Below are 21,034 nucleotides of genomic sequence, written 5' to 3'. Positions count from 1 at the left end.
GAAAAATTGCTTTATTCTGTTTCCTCCTAAGGGAAGTTACAAAGGCTTCTAGATATGAGGGCTTCATAGGCACCCGGAGGGCCGGGCAGTTCAAGATCTACTCCTCATTCAGGCCCTTTTGAAATAAAACAAAGTACAAATTAGCTCTGGGGTGGCCAGCACCCTGAGGACAGTGCGTGGAAAGTGAAGTTGAAACTTGGGCTTCTGGTCGGTGGAGCCCCTGTGTGATCTGGGGGGAGCCCCTGTGTGATCTGGCAGGAGCCCCTGTGTGATCTGGGGGGAGCCCCTGTGTGATCTGGCGGGAGCCCCTGTGTGATCTGGTGGGAGCCCCTGTGTAGGCATGGATGTATTTCCAGGGATCAGTTTAGGAGGGGAAAGTTCTGGAGAAAAGGGTTCATGAGTTGGCTAGAGGCAGGCTGCCTCTGTGAGATCAAGGCAGTCCGTGGGATATTCTTTTAATGTTTGAGTTTTAAGGTTAGCAGCTGAACTGAACTGGGAACTAGAAGCTGGTAGTTGGAAGGAATTGGATCTAAAGGGTATATATAAATTGGGGCCGTGTTGGGTTTCTGACTTGGCTTGACCTGGGATACCCAGAATCACTGAAAATGAGAAGAACCTTAGAAGTCCCTGGGAACTCAATTGCCTTAGTCTTTGGGACTTTGTGGATCAATTAGGGGACATACTACATGATATTGTCTGAGGGGACAGAGGCATCGTGTGGGCTATGGGAGGTGACAAGTGAGGTCCAGGGGAGGAACCCACCTTAGCACCAATGTCACGGCTTTTGGCCCGCAGCTTGTTGACCTGGGACTCAGCGATGTCTGCCCTCTCCTCTGCCTCATCCAGTTCATGCTGCACCTTGCGGAACTTGGACAGGTTGGTGTTGGCCTGCTCCTCCTGTGCGCAGATAAAGGGCATGGCTAAGAAGGGACCTGGCCTCTTAGCCTTCCAGGCTTGGGGACTGGCACACTGTGTCCCTCCTCTAGGCTTCAATCCCAGCAAGGTCACTCACCGCCTCCTCAGCCTGGCGCTTGTATGCCTTCACCTTCAGCTGCAGCTTGTCCACCAGGTCCTGCAGCCGCAGTAGGTTCTTCCTGTCCTCCTCTGTCTGCATGTCAGGGGACAGCCAGAGGTGAGAGGAGGCAGCACCCACCCTGACTGTCCTTGACTTCTTCATCCTGAATGCTACATTCTGAACCAATGCTACTCTTTGGTCCTCATACTTGAATTTGTTTATAATTTCTCACCCAAGGAGCATCTTTCTGAGACATGGACTTTCTATTCAGCCCAGGCTAGTCAAACACATGATCCTCCTGTCTCAGCTTCTTGAGTATTGGAATCATAGGCATGTGCCACTAAGCTCACTTCGAATGTATTTTAAATAATTATATAATGAAAGAACTCAATGAGGTAATGGGATTCCTGAAAGAGTACAGAGACTTATGTGTATTGTCCCAGGGAGCAGGCTCCTGGGGCCCTGGAACAGCACAGAGCGTAAGCCCACTGGCTCTGGGCCCAGCATGTGCCGGGAGTGACTCCGGGGTTGTGAGCACGATGGAATTTCCTGGGTTGCGATGGGCTGACACGAACCTGAGCTAGGCTAAGGACAAAGGGTGCTTGGATGCCGCAGCATGCTAGACTGAGTCACAAGTTCTAAAGGGCAGTCGGAAAGCTGGGTTTATATTGCTCTGGGTACCCGAAAAGTTTTGAGGCTTATTTGAATGGCTTTGACGTCTTTGGTAGCAAGCGTGGCTATAAATTATCTTCTGGGAAAAGGCATTGCAGGTTGAAACTGTGCCCGTCTAGAGCATATCTCTGGTAAATGGCCTGAGGGTGCATGTCAAGGGGGGGCACACAGGCTACAAGGCTCAACCACTAACCTCTGGGCCAGGGGACAAGAGTTGGCCATGCTAGGGCAAGGTGAAGAGCGCCCAGGGGGCGGCACGCCAACTATGGCTAGGAAGAAGTAGCAACACCTCTCCGTTCCCCTTGGTTGCTTGTTATTGTGGTTTTAGGACATTGTGCATGGGCTGGGCTCACAGTGCTCTCCCAACCTGGTAGGTGAGCTCCTTGATGCGCCGCTCACTCTTCCTCATGCCCTTCACTGACTCTGCATTGCGCTTCTGCTCAGCCTCCAGTTCGTTCTCCAGCTCCCGAACCCGGGCCTCCAGCTTCTGCAGCTGCTTCTTGCCACCCTTGAGAGCAATCTGCTCGGCTTCATCCAGCCGGTGCTGCAGGTCCTTGATGGTCTGCTCCATGTTCTTCTTCATGCGCTCCAGGTGGGCGCTGGTGTCCTGCTCCTTCTTCAGCTCCTCCGCCATCATGGCGGCCTGTGCACGGGAGAGGGACACGTGGTCTGTTCAGGTCCTCGTGGGCTCACTGAGCAGGCTGGGGAGATGCTGGCCTGGGGTGGGTAGGCAGGACAGAGGACTCACGTCTGTGATGGCCTTCTTGGCCTTCTCCTCTGCGTTCCTACACTCCTGCACTGCTTCTTCCACCTCAGTCTGGAGCTGGGTCAGGTCTGACTCCATCTTCTTCTTCTGGTTGATGAGGCTGGTATTCTGGAATGGCAGAGTAGGAAACACTCTGGGCATCTCTGAGGGGCTCCTTCCCCTGTCACCCGCTGGGCTCAAGAGTGCACAGGGCACCTCCTCACCTGGGAGTGCAGCAGTTGCACCCGCTCGCTGGTCTCAATCAGCTCCTGCTCTGCCAGCTTCCGAGACCGCTCTGTCTGCTCCACCACAGCCCGCAACTCCTCCAGCTCAGCCTGCAGCAGGTTGTTGCGCCGCTCCACGATGGCAATGTTCTCCTTCAGGTCGTCGTTGGCACGGACGGCATCGTCCAGCTGGATCTGAGTGTCCTGAGAATCAACAAAGTGAACGTAAGATAGAAGGCTGGCCTTCTCAAAGCTGTCACGTAGAATTGGATGTGGGTAGAAAGTCCATTGTGGTGGCTCAGGGTTGACTTGTCAGCTCTCTCTACAATGACTGTGTGACGAGAGAGAGCTAGTGCCTCTGCCATCCATTAGTTCCCTCTCTGGGTGAGGTGACATCCTGTTTATGGAAGTCTCTGGGTACCTTCAGCAAACTCTGGAGGCTCTTCACTTGTTTCTGGGCCTCGGCAGCCATGCGGTTGGCATGACTGAGCTGGATCTCCATCTCGTTGAGGTCGCCCTCCATCTTCTTCTTCACCCGCAGGGCCTCGTTGCGGCTGCGCGTCTCTGCATCCAGGGAGGTCTGCAGGGAGTCCACCACCCGCAGGTGGTTGCGCTTGGCCTGCTCCATCTCCTCATCTTTCTCTGCCAGTTTCCGTTCGATCTCTGCCTTGATCTGGTTGAACTCAAGCTGGGCGCGGAGGATCTTGCCCTCCTCGTGCTCCAGGGAGGCCTGGAAAGGGTGTGGGGGAAAAGGGTTGGCAGGCATACATAGTCAGTGTCCAGGGCAGACGTGGGAGACTGTTTAACAACCATGATACAGAGAGAGTTCAGGAATAGTGTGCATGGCTCTGCAGTCAGGTGCAGAGGAAGGAAGAGGGGGTGTACATAAGAAAAATGAAAGCAAACTGAAGAGAAGGTGAGACCGACTCCCAGCAGGGAGAGCCAGACTGGAAGACAAAAGAAGAAAATGAAAAGTGTTGCCAAGGAAACAGAAGCAATCAAGCACGGAGCATAAAAAAACACAGGCAGGCAGAGGTGGAAAGGGGCCGAGTGGAAAGAGGAATGCCTCAGAGATGCAGTAAATAAAATGTTTGCATGAAGGGATTTCGGTGACCCTCAACTCGTTCATTGACAAATGTTTGCCGGGTGCTGGCTGTGTTGTCCAGCACTGGCCTAGGCCCTGGCAATGAGCCGGGGAGGAGGAAAATAGGCTAAGGGAAAATAGGAACAGGGACCAAAGTCTAGATCCCATCCCGCAGCCCAGCCCTGCTCTCCCCTGCACGCCCACCTCAGCCTCCTCCAGGGCCGACTGCAGCTCCATCTTCTCAGCCTCCAGCTGCTTGCGGATCTTCTCCAGCTCATGGATGCTCTTGCCAGTGGAGCCCAGCTGCTCAGTCAGGTCCGAGATCTCCTCTGTGGGGGATATGTAGCAACTCAGTCTGGAGTTTCTGTGGTCTGCATTTGGGGCCCTCACGCATGGGGATGTGGCCCGCCCCGCCCCTCGGCCACACACCCTGGAGGTTCTTGTTCTCCCTCTTGAAGGTCTCCAGGTGCTCCAGGGACTCCTCGTAGGCATTCTTGAGCTTGAACAGCTCTGTGCTCAGGGAGCGCGCCTCCTTCTGGGACGACTCCAGCTCTGACTGGGACTCCTCATACTTCTGCTTCCACTCTGCCAGGATCTGCAGAGCAGGGGCACACGGTCCAGAGCTGCCCCAGGCCCCTCCCCTGCCTCCAAGGAGAATGCTCTGGCCTTGAGCTGGCACTGCCCCCACCAGCCCCGTGCACGCTGCCCGCAGCCCCGCTGTGAGCCTACCTTGTCGAAGTTCCTCTGCTTCTTGTCCAGGGCTGCGGCGGCGGCATTGGAGCGTTCCACGTCCACCATCAGGTCCTCGATCTCATTCTGCAGCCTGTGCTTGGTCTTCTCCAGAGAGGAGCACTTGGCGTTGACGGCCTCCACTGCCTCCTCTGCATCCTGAAGCCTCTGGGCCAGCTTCTTCCTGCCCAGGGGAAGTAGGAAGGGCGGCAGGGTAGAGAGGGATGGGGAAAATGGAGGAGGTAGATTTGGACAAGAGAAGAACATGTGAGCCTTCCAAAAGACTCTCCTTGACAACCCAGAAGCATTCAGAAAAGCCCGAGGACAGGTTGAGCACTTAGCAGGCAGATCTTGGTAGCTGAACATTGTGAAGACTGCATTCTTGGCTGCAGCTGCCATTCCCTACAGCACCCTACCCCAGGTGGGAGCACTCAGCCCTCAGACAAACCTTTTGTTCGTCTTATATTCGGATGAGAAACATAACGCGAGCAAAAAGCTTCCCTGAGAGGAGCAGGAGGTGGGGCTGGGGCAGGGACCTCCTGCACAGCCACACACTAAGAGTCCCCTACGTGGAGCCTACTGAGCATCAGTCAGGGCTGGCTGTCTAGGACTCACTTGGCTTCCTCCAGCTCCTCCGTCCTCTGGATGGCGTCCGTCTCATACTTGGTCCTCCACTGGGCCACCTCTGAGTTGGCCTTGGACAGAACACGCTGTAGCTCAGCCTTAGCTTCTGTCTCCTCCTCATACTGTTCTCGGAGCAGGTCACAATCATGCCGGGCTGACTGCAGGGCGTGGGCCAGGGCGTTCTTGGCCTGGGAAGAGGTGGGCATCAAGGAAGTGGATCAACTTTTTCCGTAAGGTTACCCCTGGCATACCTTTACCACAGTCTCAGCATGCTCCCTTGGCCACATCTACTTCAAGTCTCTGGTGAACCTGGAGTGGCTTCCTGAGCTAGAATGACCCTACAGAGTAAAACACTGCTGTCCTGTTTACAGAGGAAGCCCTTGTGCCCGCTGCCCAGTGCTCCTGTGCCCGCTGCCCAGTGCTCCTTGTGCCCGCTGCCCAGTGCTCCTTGTGCCCGCTGCCCAGTGCCCCTTGTAGCAGGTCTTGTTATCCATTGCCTTCACAGGGACACCCAGAGACATCAGGCTATTTCTACGATCACCACACTATAAGAGGTACGTCAGTAGGGACTCAGCTCTGGGGTTTTGTGGGGAGGATGTTGGGTGTTTCTGCAAGAATATGGTGGCCAGATGTCAACCTTGAGTGTCATTTCAGACACTGTCCACCATAGTTTTTGAGACAAAGTCTGTCACTGAGACCTAAGGATCACCAATTTGACTGGACTGGCGGGCAGTCAGTTCTAGGAAGCCTCCCTGTCTCTGCCTCCTCAGTGCTGGGGTTAGAAGTGTGGCACCATGCCCAGATTTTTACATAGGTGTTGGGGACTGAACTCAGGCCCAACCATGTCCATGCTTACGTGGCGAGTGCTTTACTGACTAGGCTGCAGCTCTGGCCCTGGCATATTTGAGAACTCACGCTCTTGTCTCTTTCACGAACAGTGCTGTGCTAGGCAAAGACTCCAGCTTACTTCCTTCTCCAGTCTTCAGATTGCCCTCATAAGCCTAGGACCCTTTTGTGCAGGCCCTGCACCCCATATCTGCACCCAAGAAGGCCAAAACCTGTCTCCTTAGATCACTGGTTCTCAACCTTCCTAATGCTGCGATCCTTTAATACAGTTCCTCATGTTGTGGTGACCCCCCAAACATAAAATTATTTTTCCTGCTTCAGAACTGTGATTTTGGTACTGTTATGATTGTAGCGTAAATATCTGATATGCAACACCAGTAGAAAGGTCCTTTGACCCCCAAAGGAGCCATGATCCACAGGTTGAAAACCACTGCCTTAGATTACTCCCTCCGTGCCTCTTCACCCCACAACCCACCCCAGTGCGGCACCATAAAGGGCACCTCTCAATCTGGGGAACAGATTTAAAGGACACTTAGGAAAGGCTGGGCTATTATTTCTTTCTTTCTTTTTTTTATCTTTCTTTTTTTGGTTTTTCGAGACAGGGGTTCCTCTGTAGCTTTGGAGCCTGTCCCGGAACTAGTTCTTGTAGACCAGGTTGGCCTCAAACTCACAGAGATCCTCCTGCCTCTACCTCCCGAGTGCTGGGATTAAAGGTGTGCACCACCACCCCCCAGTTCTTTTAATAATTTGTAGAGAATCGTGGACCAGATAAGCCTTTCTCTTAGGGAAGAAAGAGATGCAGACTCAAGGGCAGTTGGTGCACTCTGTGCTTGGGCCAGGCGGAGTCCAGGCCTTACCTTGACCTCCTCCTCCAGCTGCCTCTTGAGGTCCTCCAGTTGCTGGGTATAGGTGAGCTTGCCTCGAGTCAGCTGGGAAATCAGTGCCTCCTTCTCATCCAGCTGCCGGGACAGCTCCCCTGGGGAGGCATCCAGGTATCTTCAACCCCTCCCCACCCTCAACCGTAGGTCCCATGCTCTGGAGACATCGCGGGCACGTGAGGGGCATGTGCACCCAAGGTTGGGGTGGCTCATGGGGCTCCAGCCCCCGTCTCACCGTTCTCTGTCTGCAGCTTGGCCCGCTGGCTGGTGAGGTCGGTGACAGAACGCTGAGTCTCCTCAGCCTTGCTCCGGTGCTCATTCATCTGATCTTCCAAGGTCCGGCACATCTTCTCGAGGTTAGCCTGAGAGGGGGAAGAGTTCCACAGTAGGTGCAGGAAGGGAGTGAAATGGAGTAAGGCTACAGTTAAAGAAGAAATGGAGAGGGATCCGTGGAAGGAAGGGGGCAAGCAGAGAAGGAAGGAGGAAAAAGAGCGACTTAGGGAACCAGGGGAGAGAGGCGACTGAGAGGGCCCACCTTGGCCTTGATGATCTGCTCCATGTTGGAGGTGACATCGTCCAGCTCCAGCTTGAACTCGCTCTTCTCCTTCTCCAGCTTCTGCTTCACACGCTGCAGGTTGTCGATCTGCTCCCCCAGCTCGGCCACGCTGTCCGCGTGCTTCTTGCGCAGGGCCGCAGCAGTGGCCTCGTGCTGCAGGGTGGCCTCTTCCAGATCCCTCCGCATCTTCTGGAACTCAGCCTCCCGCTTCTTGTTCATCTCTATCTGCACAGATGTGGCCCCACCGGCCTCCTCCAGCCGCTCACTGATCTCCTCCAGCTCCCGGGACAGGTCTGAGCGCAGCTTCTCCACCTTGGCCCTGGCTGTGCGCTCAGCCTCCAGTTCCTCCTCCAGCTCTTCTATGCGTGCCTAGTCAGGGACACGGAGGTTCAGACCGGCTTCCTGGACCTAATGTCCCCCACCCCAGGGCTCTAAAAGACTCTGGCCCATGCAGAACACCAAGTGAGTTTGCTATATTACTGGAGAGGTAGACTTAGAAGGATTGGGAGGAAGGTGTCCTTTTTTTTTAATGGTTTAATTTAACTTTATTTTATGTGCATTGATGTGAAGGTGTCAGATCCCCTGCAACTGGATCTTTAGACAGTTGTGAGCTGCCATGTGGGTGGTGGGAATTGAACCCGGGTCCTTTGGATGAGCAGTCAGTGCTCTTAACCACTGAGCCATCTCTCCAGTCCTGGGAGGAAGGTGTCTTGCACAGCCCAGTCAGCTTTCCTTTATGCTTTAGAGCTGCATATTATCTTTATTAGAAGAAAACATCTCTTGGAGAAGGACAAAGAAATTTGTGTCTCATGGAAAGTCAGGAGGGCTGCCCTCAGAGCTGTTTCTCCCCAGGCTCTCTTCTTCAGATCTATAAGCCCCTCCTATGGGAATCCCATGGGGAGACTTGTGCATTGTGTCCCCTTTCATGGACACACAGCTCCAGCATATGCTGGAGGCCATCCAGCGAAGCTGAGAACCAGCCAGGCACTGCCTACACAGCTGGAGTCCCCCGCCTTACCTGAAGCTCTTTGAGCTTCTTCTGCAGCTGGCTGCCCAAGGCCTGCTCATCCTCAATTCTAGCATTGAGTGCATTTAACTCAAAGTCCTTCCTGTAAGGAAGAAAGGGGGTGGGGTGTGGTAGGAGGCCAGGTAGGCACCTGGAGTATCCACCAGAGATCAGAGGCTATAAAACTAAGTGCGGGGGGGGGGGGGGAGTACCACCTGCTAGGGGATTCAAGTCCAGTAAGAATGTAGTGGGAAAGCCCTGGAGAGCGGCAGGGCTGGCCTCTATGGGACTGTCTCCTCAGGCTATGTTTTCCATCTGTGAAAGGGTGAAACTATTTCAAAGCCCTCTCTCTCTCTCTCTCTCTCTCTCTCTCTCTCTCTCTCTCTCTCTCTTTCTCTGTGAGAGAGGGAGGGGCCATGGTCTTTAACTTGTCACAGTTAGTTTAGGCAACTCAGTAGCCTCTTTTTAAAAAAAAAAAAAAATTGGGGAATAAACACTGTACCTAGCTCCAGATTCAGATCCCTACATCATGCATTTTGATCATACTCATTTTCCTCTCAACTCACTGACCTTCCTGAGCCTTAGCCACCTCTATGTCATCTTTATAAGGAGACAGAGCAGGGGCTAGAGAGTGCTGCTCTTCCAGAGGAAGCACGGACCTCAGCCTGCCCCCAGGGATCTGGTGCCTTCTTCTGGTGTCTGAGGGCACTACACTCACAGACACACACATTTACATATAATTTAAAACTGCGTCTAGGGAAGTGTGAAGATTCCTATACAAAACCAAGCTGAAGTATGTAAGATCCTCAAATATCAAAATACATTTTCCAACTCACTATTAACCAAGTCTGTGTGTGCACCTTTTGGATAAAGACTGGGACTAGAAGTTACCTAGAAAAAAGAAATGGCCCAACCCTTTCTTTCTTTTTCTTCTTTCTTTTTGAACAGCAGAGTCATTTCTTTGTGATTCAATTTCCTTTCTGTGGAAAAACCCAAAGGAGACTTTCCTGGGAGGCTTTTGTGTGCAGCCTTCCTCCCTGTCTGATTGCTCACAAAGAAAATATGTTTTTATTTTCACCTCTCCCAAGGACCTAGCATGAACAAGGGGCTTGAGGGTTCCAAGCAAGACTCCTTGCCAGGGAGAACCGCAGGACCGTAATGTGCGTGCTAGAGAGGAAAGTAGTCTTCCTGTAGGTCTTTGCCCTCAGTTTGAGCATCTTAGCATGGCTCCTGGGTGAGCTCACACAGTTGTGAACGAAACTGGGCTGAAAAGAGGGAACCATGGCAGTGTGGGAACGCGGTACTTTTTAAGTCGCTCATCCAGCTGCTGTTTGTCATTCTCCAGGTCCATGATGCTCTCCTGGGTTAGCTTCAGGTCACCCTCCAGCTTCCGCTTGGCTCGCTCCAGGTCCATGCGCACCTTCTTCTCCTGCTCCAGGGATCCCTCCAGCTGGCGGAGAGAAGGGCCAGCTGTGTACCACGAGGTATAGCATTCTGACCTTGGTTTTGTTACTCTACATTTTGGAAATCCTTGGGAAATCTAGGACTCTGGAAACTCCTCTAGAAAGGACCAATGTTTCCAGGTAACCATGGGAATGTTGAGAACGGAGGGTTTGCTCAATAGATATTTTCTGAATGAATGAAATTGGGATAAGATTCCAAAACTCTAATCATTCATTCAGCACCCTATAAGTACCTACTGGTTCCAGGCTCTGGGCGGGGTACTGAAGACACAAAACTGAACAAACTCAAGTTCCCATCTGAGGGGAGCTCTTAGTCCTATGGCTGAGACAAATACTTAAGTTATTAGAGCAGAATGATAAGGGATTGATGGACATATATACACATATGGGGGACCAATGGCCGCTCAGGATCAGACTCTGCCAAGATCCTCCTCAAAGAGGCTCACAATTTACCAAAGAGATATATAATGTTCTTATGAGATAATTCTTTAAATCCTATGGTCAAAGATAGAGTTATGTGAGTTTAATTTTTTTTTATTTTATTTTATTTTTTTTATTTTCGAGACAGGGTTTCTCCGTAGCTTTTGGTTCCTGTCCTGGAACTAGCTCTTGTAGACCAGGCTGGCCTCGAACTCACAGAGATCCGCCTGCCTCTGCCTCCCAAGTGCTGGAATTAAAGGCCTGTGCCACCACCGCCTGGCTGTGAGTTTAATTTTTAAATTTTAAAGTTTAATTATGTTTTAAAAAAATCCAACAGCTTAGGTTTGTGATTGATCATAAATAACAGTGAGATTAGATACATTATTTAAAGTTGATAACCCTCATGCTTCCTATACCCCGGTTTTATTCTGGGAAGATATCAGTGGAATAAACACTTTCCAATACCTTCACCCAAATATACTCACACATCCTATCACCGCAGATGGACATGCTTTGATGTATCAAAGCCCATTACTTCCTGTCTACTTACGTCATCCACCTGCTGCTCCAGCTTGACCTTGGCCTTGGTCAGAGTGTTGACCTTGTCTTCCTCAGCCTGCAGGTCATCCAGGGCCTGCTGGTGGGCCTCTTGCAGAGCTTTCTTCTCCTTGGTCAGTTTGACAATGATCTCATCCAGGCCAGCCATCTCCTCTGTCAGGTTTTTAACCTGCCAAACAAACAGAAAAATCCCACACTCCCCTTAAGTCAAAGGACACCACCTGGGGGCACCTAGAAGAGCCTCCAGGCTACAGCGATATGGTTTGGAACTACTGTGTTGTTTCCTAACTACTGTGGTTTGGAACCAGAGGAAGCTGGCCTCACCTTGTTCTCTGTGGCGTGCTTCTCCTTCTCCACCTTGGCCAGTGTCAGCTCCAGGTCATCAATGTCCCTTTTGAGCTCCGAGCACTCGTCTTCCAGCTTGCGTTTCTTGGCCGTGAGCTCAGCATTCATCTCCTCCTCGTCCTCCAGCCTCTCGGTCATCTCCTTCACCTTGGCCTCCAGCTGGATCTTGTTCTTGATCAGCTGGTCGCAGCGCTCCTCTGCATCAGCCAGGTTGTCTTGTTCCTGGGGTCAAGGTACAGAAAGAGAGGGTGGTCTGAGGATGGGTCCCTGTCCTCACAGGTGGCAGAAGGGAGAGGTGCATCACCCAGATAGGAGAGGGACCCAGCTTATTCTCGGCTGAAAAGAGCCTCAGGAGGACAGGGAGGGCTTTTAGGATGGTATGGTGTGGGCGCCCTGGGGGAAGAGCAGAGGAGGAAATCGAAAGTCTTCACATGGCCTTTCCCTCCAGTTTCCTTGCTTGAAGAAATTGCATTTGCTGACGTCAAACACTGTGAACTTAACCTCTAAAACCTGTAGCTTAATTTCTGTGTAAGCATGAAGAAATTTAGGCTCGAAGATGGTCTACAGTTTCCGCTAGGAACCCCCGCCATGTGTGTGCGTGCATGCATGTGTGTATGTATGTACAAATGCATACATATTTTTGAGACAGGATCTCTTATGGCCCAGGTTGGCCTTGAGCTCACGCTGTAACAAAAGCCAGCCTGGAACGTCTGCTTCTCTGGTCCCCACCTCCCAAGTGCTGGGATAACAGGTGTGCCACCTTACATGACTAAGCCTGTGTATTTAAAAGGGGGTTCTTTTTGCCTTTTCTCCTCCTGAGGGATCAGTTTGGAGGTCTTTGAAAATGTGCTCCCAGAATCCTCAGCCTGTGAGGGACAAGATGGTTCACTCCTCAGTACAGACAGGTGTGGGGTTGTGGGAAGTATGACCAAAGTGTGGGGTGGGGAAGTTAACAATGGCTATGGGGCCTCACCGCCTGCACTTGGAGCTGCAGGTTGTTCTTCTCCTGCAGCAGAGACACCATCTTCTCCTCCAGCTCCTTGCGGCGAGCCTCAGACTTCTCTAGCGCATCTTTGACTCGGGCAAACTCCTCCTTCATGTTGGCCATCTCCTTCTCCGTCTCTGCGCTCTTCAGCAGCGGCTTGATCTTGAAGTAGAGCTTCATCCATGGCCAGTTCTTGACCCCCATGAAGGCCCGGATGTTCCACTGGATAATCAGCAGGGAGTCTCTGTGGGCACAGTGAGAGGAGCAGCCTGAGAACCACTCCTGTTCCTTCCCATCTAAGACCCTTTTCCTTATCTATCTCACCCTCCCCGAGGCCTTCGGACGCTAAGGACCATCTTATGTTCATAAGGTCCCTTCCTAATGGGTTCTTCCTGATGGGCCCACTGGTGCCTTTCTCTGGACACCGTCACTGAACTAGCCTGGACCTCAGGAGGTCTGGGCACCTCCTTTGAAGTCCTCTCACCTGCGTTCCAGCAGCTTCTTGAACTCCATTCTGGAAAGCACACCTCGGGACTGGGCCTGGATTCTGGTGATGATGCGGCTCAGCCTCTCATCACGCATCTCCTCCAGCAGCCCCAGCAGCCCCGCCTTGAAGAACACCTGTGGGCAAGTGGGTAGAACCAGCGTGGGGCACAGCCGCAAGGGAGGGTGACCAGGGTAGAGGTGGGTGGAAGATTGTTCAGTGAGCTTCCAGGTACCCACCACCTGTGCATTCTAGGTCTGACTGTGGGAATGCAACCGTCTCAGCTGTGGCACTCAGTACGGCTACCTGCTCTGCACCCATTCCGTGCAGCTCTAGACTCACCTTGGTGTGACCAAACTTGTACTGGTTGTGGTCAATGTCCAGGGAGCCCAGCAGCTTCTCAGCCCCTTTCCTGCTATCAATGAATTGGCCCTCAGGGATGGCTGCTGGGTTCAGGATGCGGTACCTTGGGAGGGAAGTTCTCAGAGTTATTTGCATTCTGGGTGGGTGTGGGTTTGCTCTGCCTGCAGAATTCCAGGGCAACCATAGGCCCCCACTCCCACCAAAGCAGCCCACCCCTGGCTCCCTGAGCCCTGGGGCACCCCCCTGGGCACCCCTTACCCACCTCTGCCGGAAGTCCCCATAAAGAATTCTGTTGGGGAAGCCCTTCCTGCAGATGCGGATGCCCTCCAGCACGCCATTGCATCGCAGCTGGTGCATGACCAGAGGGTTGTCCATCACCCCTGGGGCAGCAGGAAGGAGAAAAATGATTGGGGAGAGAGCTAGACAAACACCAAGTCCCCTGGGTTCCCAACTTGGGCACACATTAGTTAGTTACTTTAGCAAGTCAATCCGTCAGTATGAATTCTTTATTTGTTTCATCCCCCCGCCCCCGTGCTTTTAACAGTAACCAAAAGATTTCATGTCTTTCACTTCATATAATTTATACTGATTTTCATGGTTGGTTCCAGGACAGATGTATCTCATCTTCCAGGTGAGTGAGCTAAGGGATTAAGTGACTCGTAGAAAGTCAGTGAGCTATTTGAAATCGGAGCCAGATTTGAACCCAAGTTCCCTGATATTTTGTTTTCTACGGTTTAAAAACAGACATTCCTTATATGCCTCTTTAAGGGCTTTAAGTCACTCATGAGCTGATAGCCATAAAAATGCCTTACACATCACTCTGAGGTATACATTCCCAGCATAAGGGAACACTGGAGGGGTAGTCTCGGAGAAGAAACTGGTTTGGAAGCCAAGGCTTGGAGAGTACTTGGTCCTGTCTCTGAGATAGTGCGTGCCCAGTGTGGGCTCGCTCAACTTCATGGACTCACCTGGAGACTTTGTCTCGTTGGGGATGATGCAGCGTACAAAGTGTGGATGGGTGGAGCGCAAGTTTGTCATGAGTTTGTTCAGGTTTTCCTGTGTCAGCAAAAGAGGGAGAATTAAAAGCAAGCAAGAAGGATCAGTAGAAAATGAAGAGGAGAGGAAGAAATGGAGAGAATGGAGAGAATACGGGAAGCAGGGAGGCTTTCGGGTTCTAGGGAGAGCACAGGCGAGGGAGAGGCTGATGGCAGATGAGAAATGGGAGAGCTGAGACAGGGAGCAAGAGTAGAGGCTACGAGACGACCAAAGGCACAGCCATGAAGAGGGTCAGGAAGGACTGAGGAGAACGGGTGTTGGCAGGTGCTGGGGCTGAGGGGATGAACGGATGGGGACCCTGCTAGGTGTGGCCCTACACACACTCACCCTGTGCAGAGCGGACACAGTCTGAAAGGATGAGCCTTTCTTTGCCTTGCCTTTGCCCTTGTCTACAGCTGTGGGAGAAGAAGCCAGGAAAGGGGGCATTAAATGGGGGCATGTGGGGAGGCCAGGAACGGGCACGGAGGCCAACAGCCTCTCCTCACGTTTGTCCTCTTTGGCTATCAGACGGGGTTTTCAAAGTGGCTCGTCACTGTCTCCACCCAGTTCTCTCTCACTGAGTCTATTCCATTCACCTCGGGGCATTCCCTGACAGGGAAGGGGTGGAGTTTTACAATTGATGTGCTTCAGAGCTAGGCATAAAGCTCAGAATGCTAACGCCCGGGACACTCACGTGCGTCGGCTCCAGCATAGTTGGCGAAGAGATTGCTGAGCAGCTTGAGGGAGGACTTCTGGTACAAACCCACCACCGTCTCATTGAGGGGGTCCTTGTTCTTCTGTAGCCAGCCTAGGATGTTGTAGTCCACGGTGCCAGCATAGTGCACCAAAGAGAAGTGGGCTTCCTGCTTCCCCTTGACATTGCGAGGCTTCTGGAAGTTGTTGGACTTGCCCAGGTGGTTGTCGTACAGCTTGGCCTTGAAGGTCATGTCTGTGGCCTTGGGGAACATGCACTCCTCCTCCAGGATGGACATGATGCCCATGGGCTGAGTGGAGGGAGAGAATCATTGAGTAAACTTCACTCAGGTAGACGTATATTCTTCATGTCAGCGTTTTCTCATAAGGGGGGAGGGTAAGAAACTAAGCTCGGCTCAAGAACAGTAGCTGTCTACTGTTTGACACCTGTCAATCCTTTCACAGGTGGGAGTTTGTTTTTTGTTTTTGGGTCTGTTTTTGCAAGTCTCAGTCTGTGGCTGTTACTAGTACCTTTAACATACATCCACCTCCTGGATCCCTGCAACGCTGAGGTTAAAAACAGTGCCCTCTTCTGACTCCTGTACCACCTTCACGTTCCCTGAATCTTAGATGTGTGTAAGCCAGGGTCAGCAAACAGGCTTGTGGGGACGGCCAACCTCTAGCTGCCCGTCTTTCGTGTGTCAATCTGCAGCCCCTGGGAACGCAGCTATTAGTGGGAACGCAGCTGTGGGCACTCTGTCATGGACATTCTGGACAACACAGGACTCTGGAAAATAGAGTCCCACTTCTGATACTCAGACTGAACTCATCAGAAGGGAGAAGAGCCACCCCTTATCTGGAGTTCTGAAGTGTTCGTGTGGAGTGTGGGTGGAAGGCTCGGGTAGTGGAGCCCGGCACACCTTCTCGATGAGGTCGATGCAGGCCTGCAGGTCCATGCCGAAGTCGATGAACGTCCACTCGATGCCTTCCTTCTTGTACTCCTCCTGCTCCAGCACGAACATGTGGTGGTTGAAGAACTGCTGCAGCTTCTCGTTGGTGAAGTTGATGCACAGCTGCTCGAAGCTGTTGAACTGGAGGGTGTGACAGCCAATCAGGCAGGCTGACTGAGGGTCTGAGTGGCCATGGGGCCAGCCGAGGGCTGTGCCACACACCTGCCCCACACCGAGCCCAGCACAGGTCATGACAGGGAAGGGACGGGGACTGGCTCTGTCACTCTATGATTCCCACTGCCATCCTGGGCCTGGCCCACAGCTGGCCCTCCACACGTGACCAAAGGTGTGAGTGAGTAGGTGAGGGACAAGTGGCGTCCCAGGCAGAGCAGGGTTCCCGGACTCACATCGAAGATCTCAAAGCCGGCGATGTCCAGGACACCTATGAAGTACTGGCGTGGCTGTTTGGTCTCCAGGGTTGCGTTGATGCGAGTCACCATCCAGTTGAACATCTTCTCGTACACTGACTTGGCCAGCGCCCCGATGGCGTATGACACCTGCAGGGTAAGGGGGTGATCCAGACGAGTTGTGCTAACGGGAAGGATGAATCTGAAAGCTCATACCCCAGCACACTATGATCTCTCCTCCATTTGTTTCTCTTCCGAAGACAACCCACCTGCTGGACATTCTGCCCCTTGGTGACATACTCGTTGCCCACTTTGACCCGAGGGTGGCACAGCCCCTTGAGCAGGTCGGCTGAGTTCAGCCCCATGAGGTAGGCGGATTTATCTGCCTCTGGAAGGACAGGGCAGGAGGCAGAGTTAGTACAGGACACACGTGCTGCAGACGTGGCCCGCAGCCGCTGGGCAGCTTTCCTGCTTCTTACCCTCAGTGCCGTCCGGCTCCGCCTGCTCCTCCCGCTGCTTCTGTTTGAACTTCATGTTTCCAAAGTGCATGATGGCACCAGTCAGCTTGTAAATGGAGTTCTTCTCTTCTGGAGTGAAGCCCAGCACATCAAAGGCGCTCTGTAAGTGGGTCCCGTATTGGTGAATCCCAGAAAAGGAAGTATGGCTGGTTAATGAGATCCCTCGAAGGCTGGAGAGAGGACTTGAGTGTGTCTCCCTAGTTCCTGTCAAGTATGGCTTTCATACCCAGAGAGGGACTCCAAAACCAAGAGAGACAGCAGAGGCTCAGGGCCCTGCCTTGTCACTGCCTTCTGTCAACAGTCACACATGTCCTCTGCCGCTGGCCGCTATGGGCTACCCACCTGTGGTCCAGCCCTTCCCTCACTCCCCTGCCTAGGCTTTTACACCTGTATGCATTCCTCTACCCATAGCTCCTTTCAGCCCCACGGGGTCTATGGTTCTCCCTCCCACTTCTGTGACATCACTTTGTCCTTTGCCTTTCCGGCCTCTCTGTCCATGGTTCTCAGCACTCTGGTGCTCCAGTCTCCTGTTTCCTAGCACGCATCTCAGCAGGCTCTGTCCACAGGGCACATTCTAGCTCTCAAGGAGGGATGTATTTCTTTAGGAATCAGATAGACAGCACCGTGGCTCTGCTCCTCAGCTGGCACCATGGCCACTCCTCCTGGTTCAACGCCGGCTGCGTCCTCACATACTTACATCAGTGGCCATGAGCTCTTCAGAGTCATCAATTGAGGCCACAGTTGTCTCTCCCTGGGAGATGAATGCGTAGTCGTAGGGGTTGTTGGTGATCAGCAGCATGTCTAAGAGTGGGAAGAGCGGGGTTCAGATGGTGCCATAACCCCTGGCTATCGGGGCGGCTGCAGGCTATAGCACACGGGCCAAGGGGACGTGACCCACAAAACTGGATCTAGCAGTATCATTAGGCCTGAGGCATACCGACAGAATCCAGCCGCTAGCAGAGGGGACTGGGTTGCCATGGAAATAGCTGGTCTCAGTCTGACTCACCTAGAAGCTCAGGCTTTTTATTAGACAGGATTTGGTAGAAAATGTGATAATCTCTTTCTGCTTTCAGCTGGAAAATAACCCTGGATTTTTCCAGAAGGTCTGTGAACGGAGAGAGGGGGAGGAATGAAAGGGCAGAATGCAGGTGCAAAGGAAGGAAAGAGGGTGAGGAGTGTGGCGACGAAGGGCAGGGAAGAAACAACGCATGGATGCAGATTGGGCGGAGACCCAGAAGAAAAGAGCATCTTAGAGAAAAATCCCAATAGAACATGCACTGGTACCTGCGACAGAGGGAAAGCCTACAGCAGACAAGCATAGAGTCAGGAAAAGAAAGCAAAACTTGGGTATGGGGGAAAGGTATTGAGACCAGATAGTGTGGGGGCAGGGTGGGCTCAGCCTAAATAGCCCCAGTAGCTTCACGGAACTTACAGGTCTCTATGTCCGCAGAGGCCAACTTTCCAGTTGCCCCAAAATGGATTCGAATGAATTTTCCCTGAAGAGATGGATGGAAGAGGGTGGAGTAAGCCTGGGAAAGGCTCATAATTGAGGCCAATCCTCAGCCAGCCCAAGTCCCAAGTGCAAGGTGGAGTATCACTCACAAATCGAGAGGAATTATCATTCCGGACTGTCTTGGCATTGCCAAAGGCCTCCAGAGCGGGGTTGGCTTGGATGATCTGGTCTTCCAGGGTACCCTGTAAGAGGTCATGAAGGATGGGAGGTGAAGACTTGCCACTTTCTCATAATGCAGGCCCTTAGGTGACAACAGGCCTACCTTGCCTGGGGTCTGGTCCTTCTTGCTGCGGTCCCCAATGGCAGCAATAACAGCAAAATATTGAATGACCCTCTTGGTGTTGACAGTCTTACCAGCTCCGGATTCTCCGCTGTTGTGACAGGCAAAGGCTCAATAGGCAGTCAATACTGCTGCTTACGATCAACAAACCTCAAGTGAGGAGAGAACACCTATCCCTACTGGAGAGGGGGCAGTCTCAGCGGGAAGTTGGTAGAGAATGGCACCGAGGATCCAGTGAGCAAGCAGGAAAGATGCCACAAGAGAATGGGCTCAATCAGAGGGGAGGACTGTTTTGGAAGAGTAGGTGGAGGAAAGAAAAGGTTTTGGAAAGGAAAGATAAAGAAGAGGAAGCGGTGAAGACGTGCAGATTTTATTGAATGGGCTTAGAGATGAAGGAAGAGTTAGAAGGCAACGGGTGAAGGAAGCAAGCGAGAAAACTGAGAGAGATGAAAAGCAGAAAAGGAGGGGCTGGAGATATGGCTCAGTGGTTAAGAGCACTGACTGCTCTTCCAGAGGACCCGGGTTCAATTCCCAGCACCCACATGGCAGCTCACAACTGTCTGAAGATCCAGTTGCAGGGGATTTGACACATTAACACCAATGCACATAAAATAAAATAAAGTTAAATAAACCATATATATATGAAAGAGGGACACAAAGAAAGGAGCCGGAGAAAAAAATCAGAGAAGAAAGCATGGGGTGGAGAGAAAGAGAATCATAGGTGTATGCAAAGGAGTCTGGGTTCCCCCTGGGGGCTGGGATTAAGGATTCTGGAGCTGTACTCACGTGATAAGGATGGACTGGTTCTCCCGATCTGGAAGAGAAGAGAGACAATGGGTTGGGGCTAGGTGGGGGCTGGGGTGAGGGGACACAGGCCAGGATACCAGTCTCACCTGTCAGCATGTACTGATAGGCGTTGTCAGAGATAGAGAAGATGTGGGGCGGGGCCTCGCTCCTCTTCTTGCCCCGGTAGGCAGCCACGACTTCAGCATTATACACTGGCAGCCACTTATAGGGGTTGACAGTGACGCAGAAGAGGCCTGAGTAGGTCTGGGGGTAAGGAAGAGAAAGCATGTGAGGGTGATTTTCAGAATTCGAGAAAGATCCCAGGAGAGGAAGAAAGCTAAGGGAAAGCGCAGAATGTGTCCAGAGGAGCCATTCCAGTGGAGCAGGAGCCTGTGTAGAGCGTTGTGGTCCTGGCTTGGCTTCAGGAGGCTGCTCTTGCCCAGGAAGCTCTAGGTTCTGAGGGACAGACTGGTGCCACACTCACGTAGATCATCCAGGAGGCATAGCGCTCCTTGAGGTTGTACAGCACGGCCGGTTCGTGCAGGAAGGTCAGCATGGCCATGTCCTCAATCTTGTCGAACTTGGGCGGGTTCTGCTGCATCACCTGGTCTTCCTTCACGGTTACCGTCTGTAACAGCCCACACAGGCACTGTCAGCCGGTGTCTGTCCTGCTCTAGCGGCAATGCAGGGAGTAGGGAAGGTACGGGTGGGTGAGAAGGTATTTAGCTGAGGAGGGATCTTGAATGCAGGGTGGACACTGGGATCATGGGAGAGTTTGGGCTTCCATCCTACCTGGAGGACAGGTGGCTCAGTGGCCCTCAGGTGTGCATGCACGTACCCTCTCTGTGCACCCCAGTTGTGGGGCTTTCTCAAGTGGCTTCCCACACCAGTACCTACACCTACCTTGCCATTCTCTGTCTCAGCAGTGACTTTGCCACCCTCTCGAGACACAATCTTGGCCTTGACAAACTCTTCTTTGTCATCAGGCACAAACACATCTTTCTTGAGGTCGAAAGGCCTGGTCTGCGCCTCCAGCCGCTCCTTCTCAGATTTTCGCAGGAAGGGGGCTGCAGCCCCAAATGCGGCCATCTCGGCATCTGCCATGGCTGAGCCTGGGATGAGGAGCGGCTGTTACCTGCATGCCTTCGCCCTCCCTGGGCTGTCCCCTTCGGTGGCAGCTCCTAGATCTGGTACCATGCTCAGTACTCAGGAGGAGTCACCCACAAGTCCCTTGCTCTGCAAGCTTACTCCTAAATGAGAGATCAGCCTGAGAACTGCCAGGCAAAAGGGACAGCTTCACTTTGTTCAAGCTGGGGCACTCTGGGGAGTGTCCTGACCGTCTTCCTGGGCAGAATTCTGTCTGTCTCTACCTCTCCCTGGCAACAGACCCCGTCCCTCACTGGCCATAGGCAAGGAGCCCCTGGAAACCAGGTCATTGTCTCCAAGCAGGGCAAGAAAGGACAGCCCCAGTTTGGCTTTGGGCTACCATGTTCAGTCTTCCCAGATTCCCCAACACTTGAACTTCAGCTCTTCTTACCTTGGTTTCTCAAACGTGTCTAGTGATGAGGAAGTAGGCCCAGGCCAGGAGGAACTCTGGAGAAAGGGAAGGGGCTGCGGCAGGCTGTAGGCCAACCTGGCCACTGCCACCCCCATCCTGTCCTCTGTGCTCTTCAGCTTCCCACTCCTCCACCCCCAAGACAGACCAGAAGCGCTGCCCAGCCCTCTGGTCAGTCTCCTCCTTCCTTTCCAAACGCTATTTCCTTTCTCCCCAGAACTAATTCAAACAACTTTCTGTTGTCTCTGAGCCCCAATCTTCTACCCCTACGGGGGTTGTTCTACCCTTACCTATACCCGA

At 52.7% G+C, this 21,034-nt stretch overlaps 1 protein-coding gene across 1 annotated transcript; it reads right to left on the bottom strand.

The window, feature by feature from the left end:
* Positions 1-20,771, bottom strand: LOC130884601 (myosin-7). Its single transcript, XM_057785681.1, has 39 exons — positions 20,717-20,771; positions 20,083-20,291; positions 19,664-19,807; positions 19,287-19,443; positions 19,180-19,207; positions 18,376-18,484; positions 18,203-18,295; positions 18,033-18,096; positions 17,607-17,705; positions 17,298-17,401; positions 16,562-16,700; positions 16,352-16,470; positions 16,083-16,232; positions 15,646-15,816; positions 14,727-15,036; positions 14,381-14,448; positions 13,966-14,053; positions 13,260-13,377; positions 12,977-13,100; positions 12,635-12,771; positions 12,139-12,394; positions 11,145-11,387; positions 10,813-10,989; positions 9,684-9,829; positions 8,392-8,482; positions 7,353-7,742; positions 7,053-7,179; positions 6,797-6,915; positions 5,085-5,281; positions 4,470-4,653; positions 4,170-4,335; positions 3,945-4,069; positions 3,078-3,386; positions 2,657-2,860; positions 2,436-2,561; positions 2,055-2,330; positions 1,013-1,108; positions 763-897; positions 1-115 (listed from the first exon to the last, which is right to left on the bottom strand). The coding sequence occupies exons 2-39, from the start codon at positions 20,281-20,283 to the stop codon at positions 98-100; spliced, it is 5,808 nt and encodes a 1,935-aa protein (XP_057641664.1). The 5' UTR covers positions 20,284-20,291; positions 20,717-20,771; the 3' UTR covers positions 1-97.
* Positions 20,772-21,034: the final 263 nt, after the last annotated feature.

The sequence above is a fragment of the Chionomys nivalis genome, chromosome 12 (assembly GCF_950005125.1).
Source record: "Chionomys nivalis chromosome 12, mChiNiv1.1, whole genome shotgun sequence".
NCBI lineage: Eukaryota > Metazoa > Chordata > Mammalia > Rodentia > Cricetidae > Chionomys > Chionomys nivalis.
Note: the sequence above shows the minus strand (reverse complement) of the source record. Positions and strands in the feature narration are given on the sequence as shown.

What these genes read in the sequence shown, in the direction of transcription:
- LOC130884601 (XM_057785681.1), bottom strand. Translation starts at nt 20,283, where the DNA reads ATGGCAGATGCCGAGATGGCCGCATTTGGGGCTGCAGCCCCCTTCCTG. An exon ending in CCGGCTTTGAGATCTTCGAT is followed by an intron (nt 15,817 to 16,082) that starts GTGAGTCCGGGA and finishes CACACCCTCCAG; the next exon opens with TTCAACAGCTTCGAGCAGCT. An exon ending in CAAGCTGCAGACAGAGAACG is followed by an intron (nt 6,916 to 7,052) that starts GTGAGACGGGGG and finishes ATGCCTCCCCAG; the next exon opens with GGGAGCTGTCCCGGCAGCTG.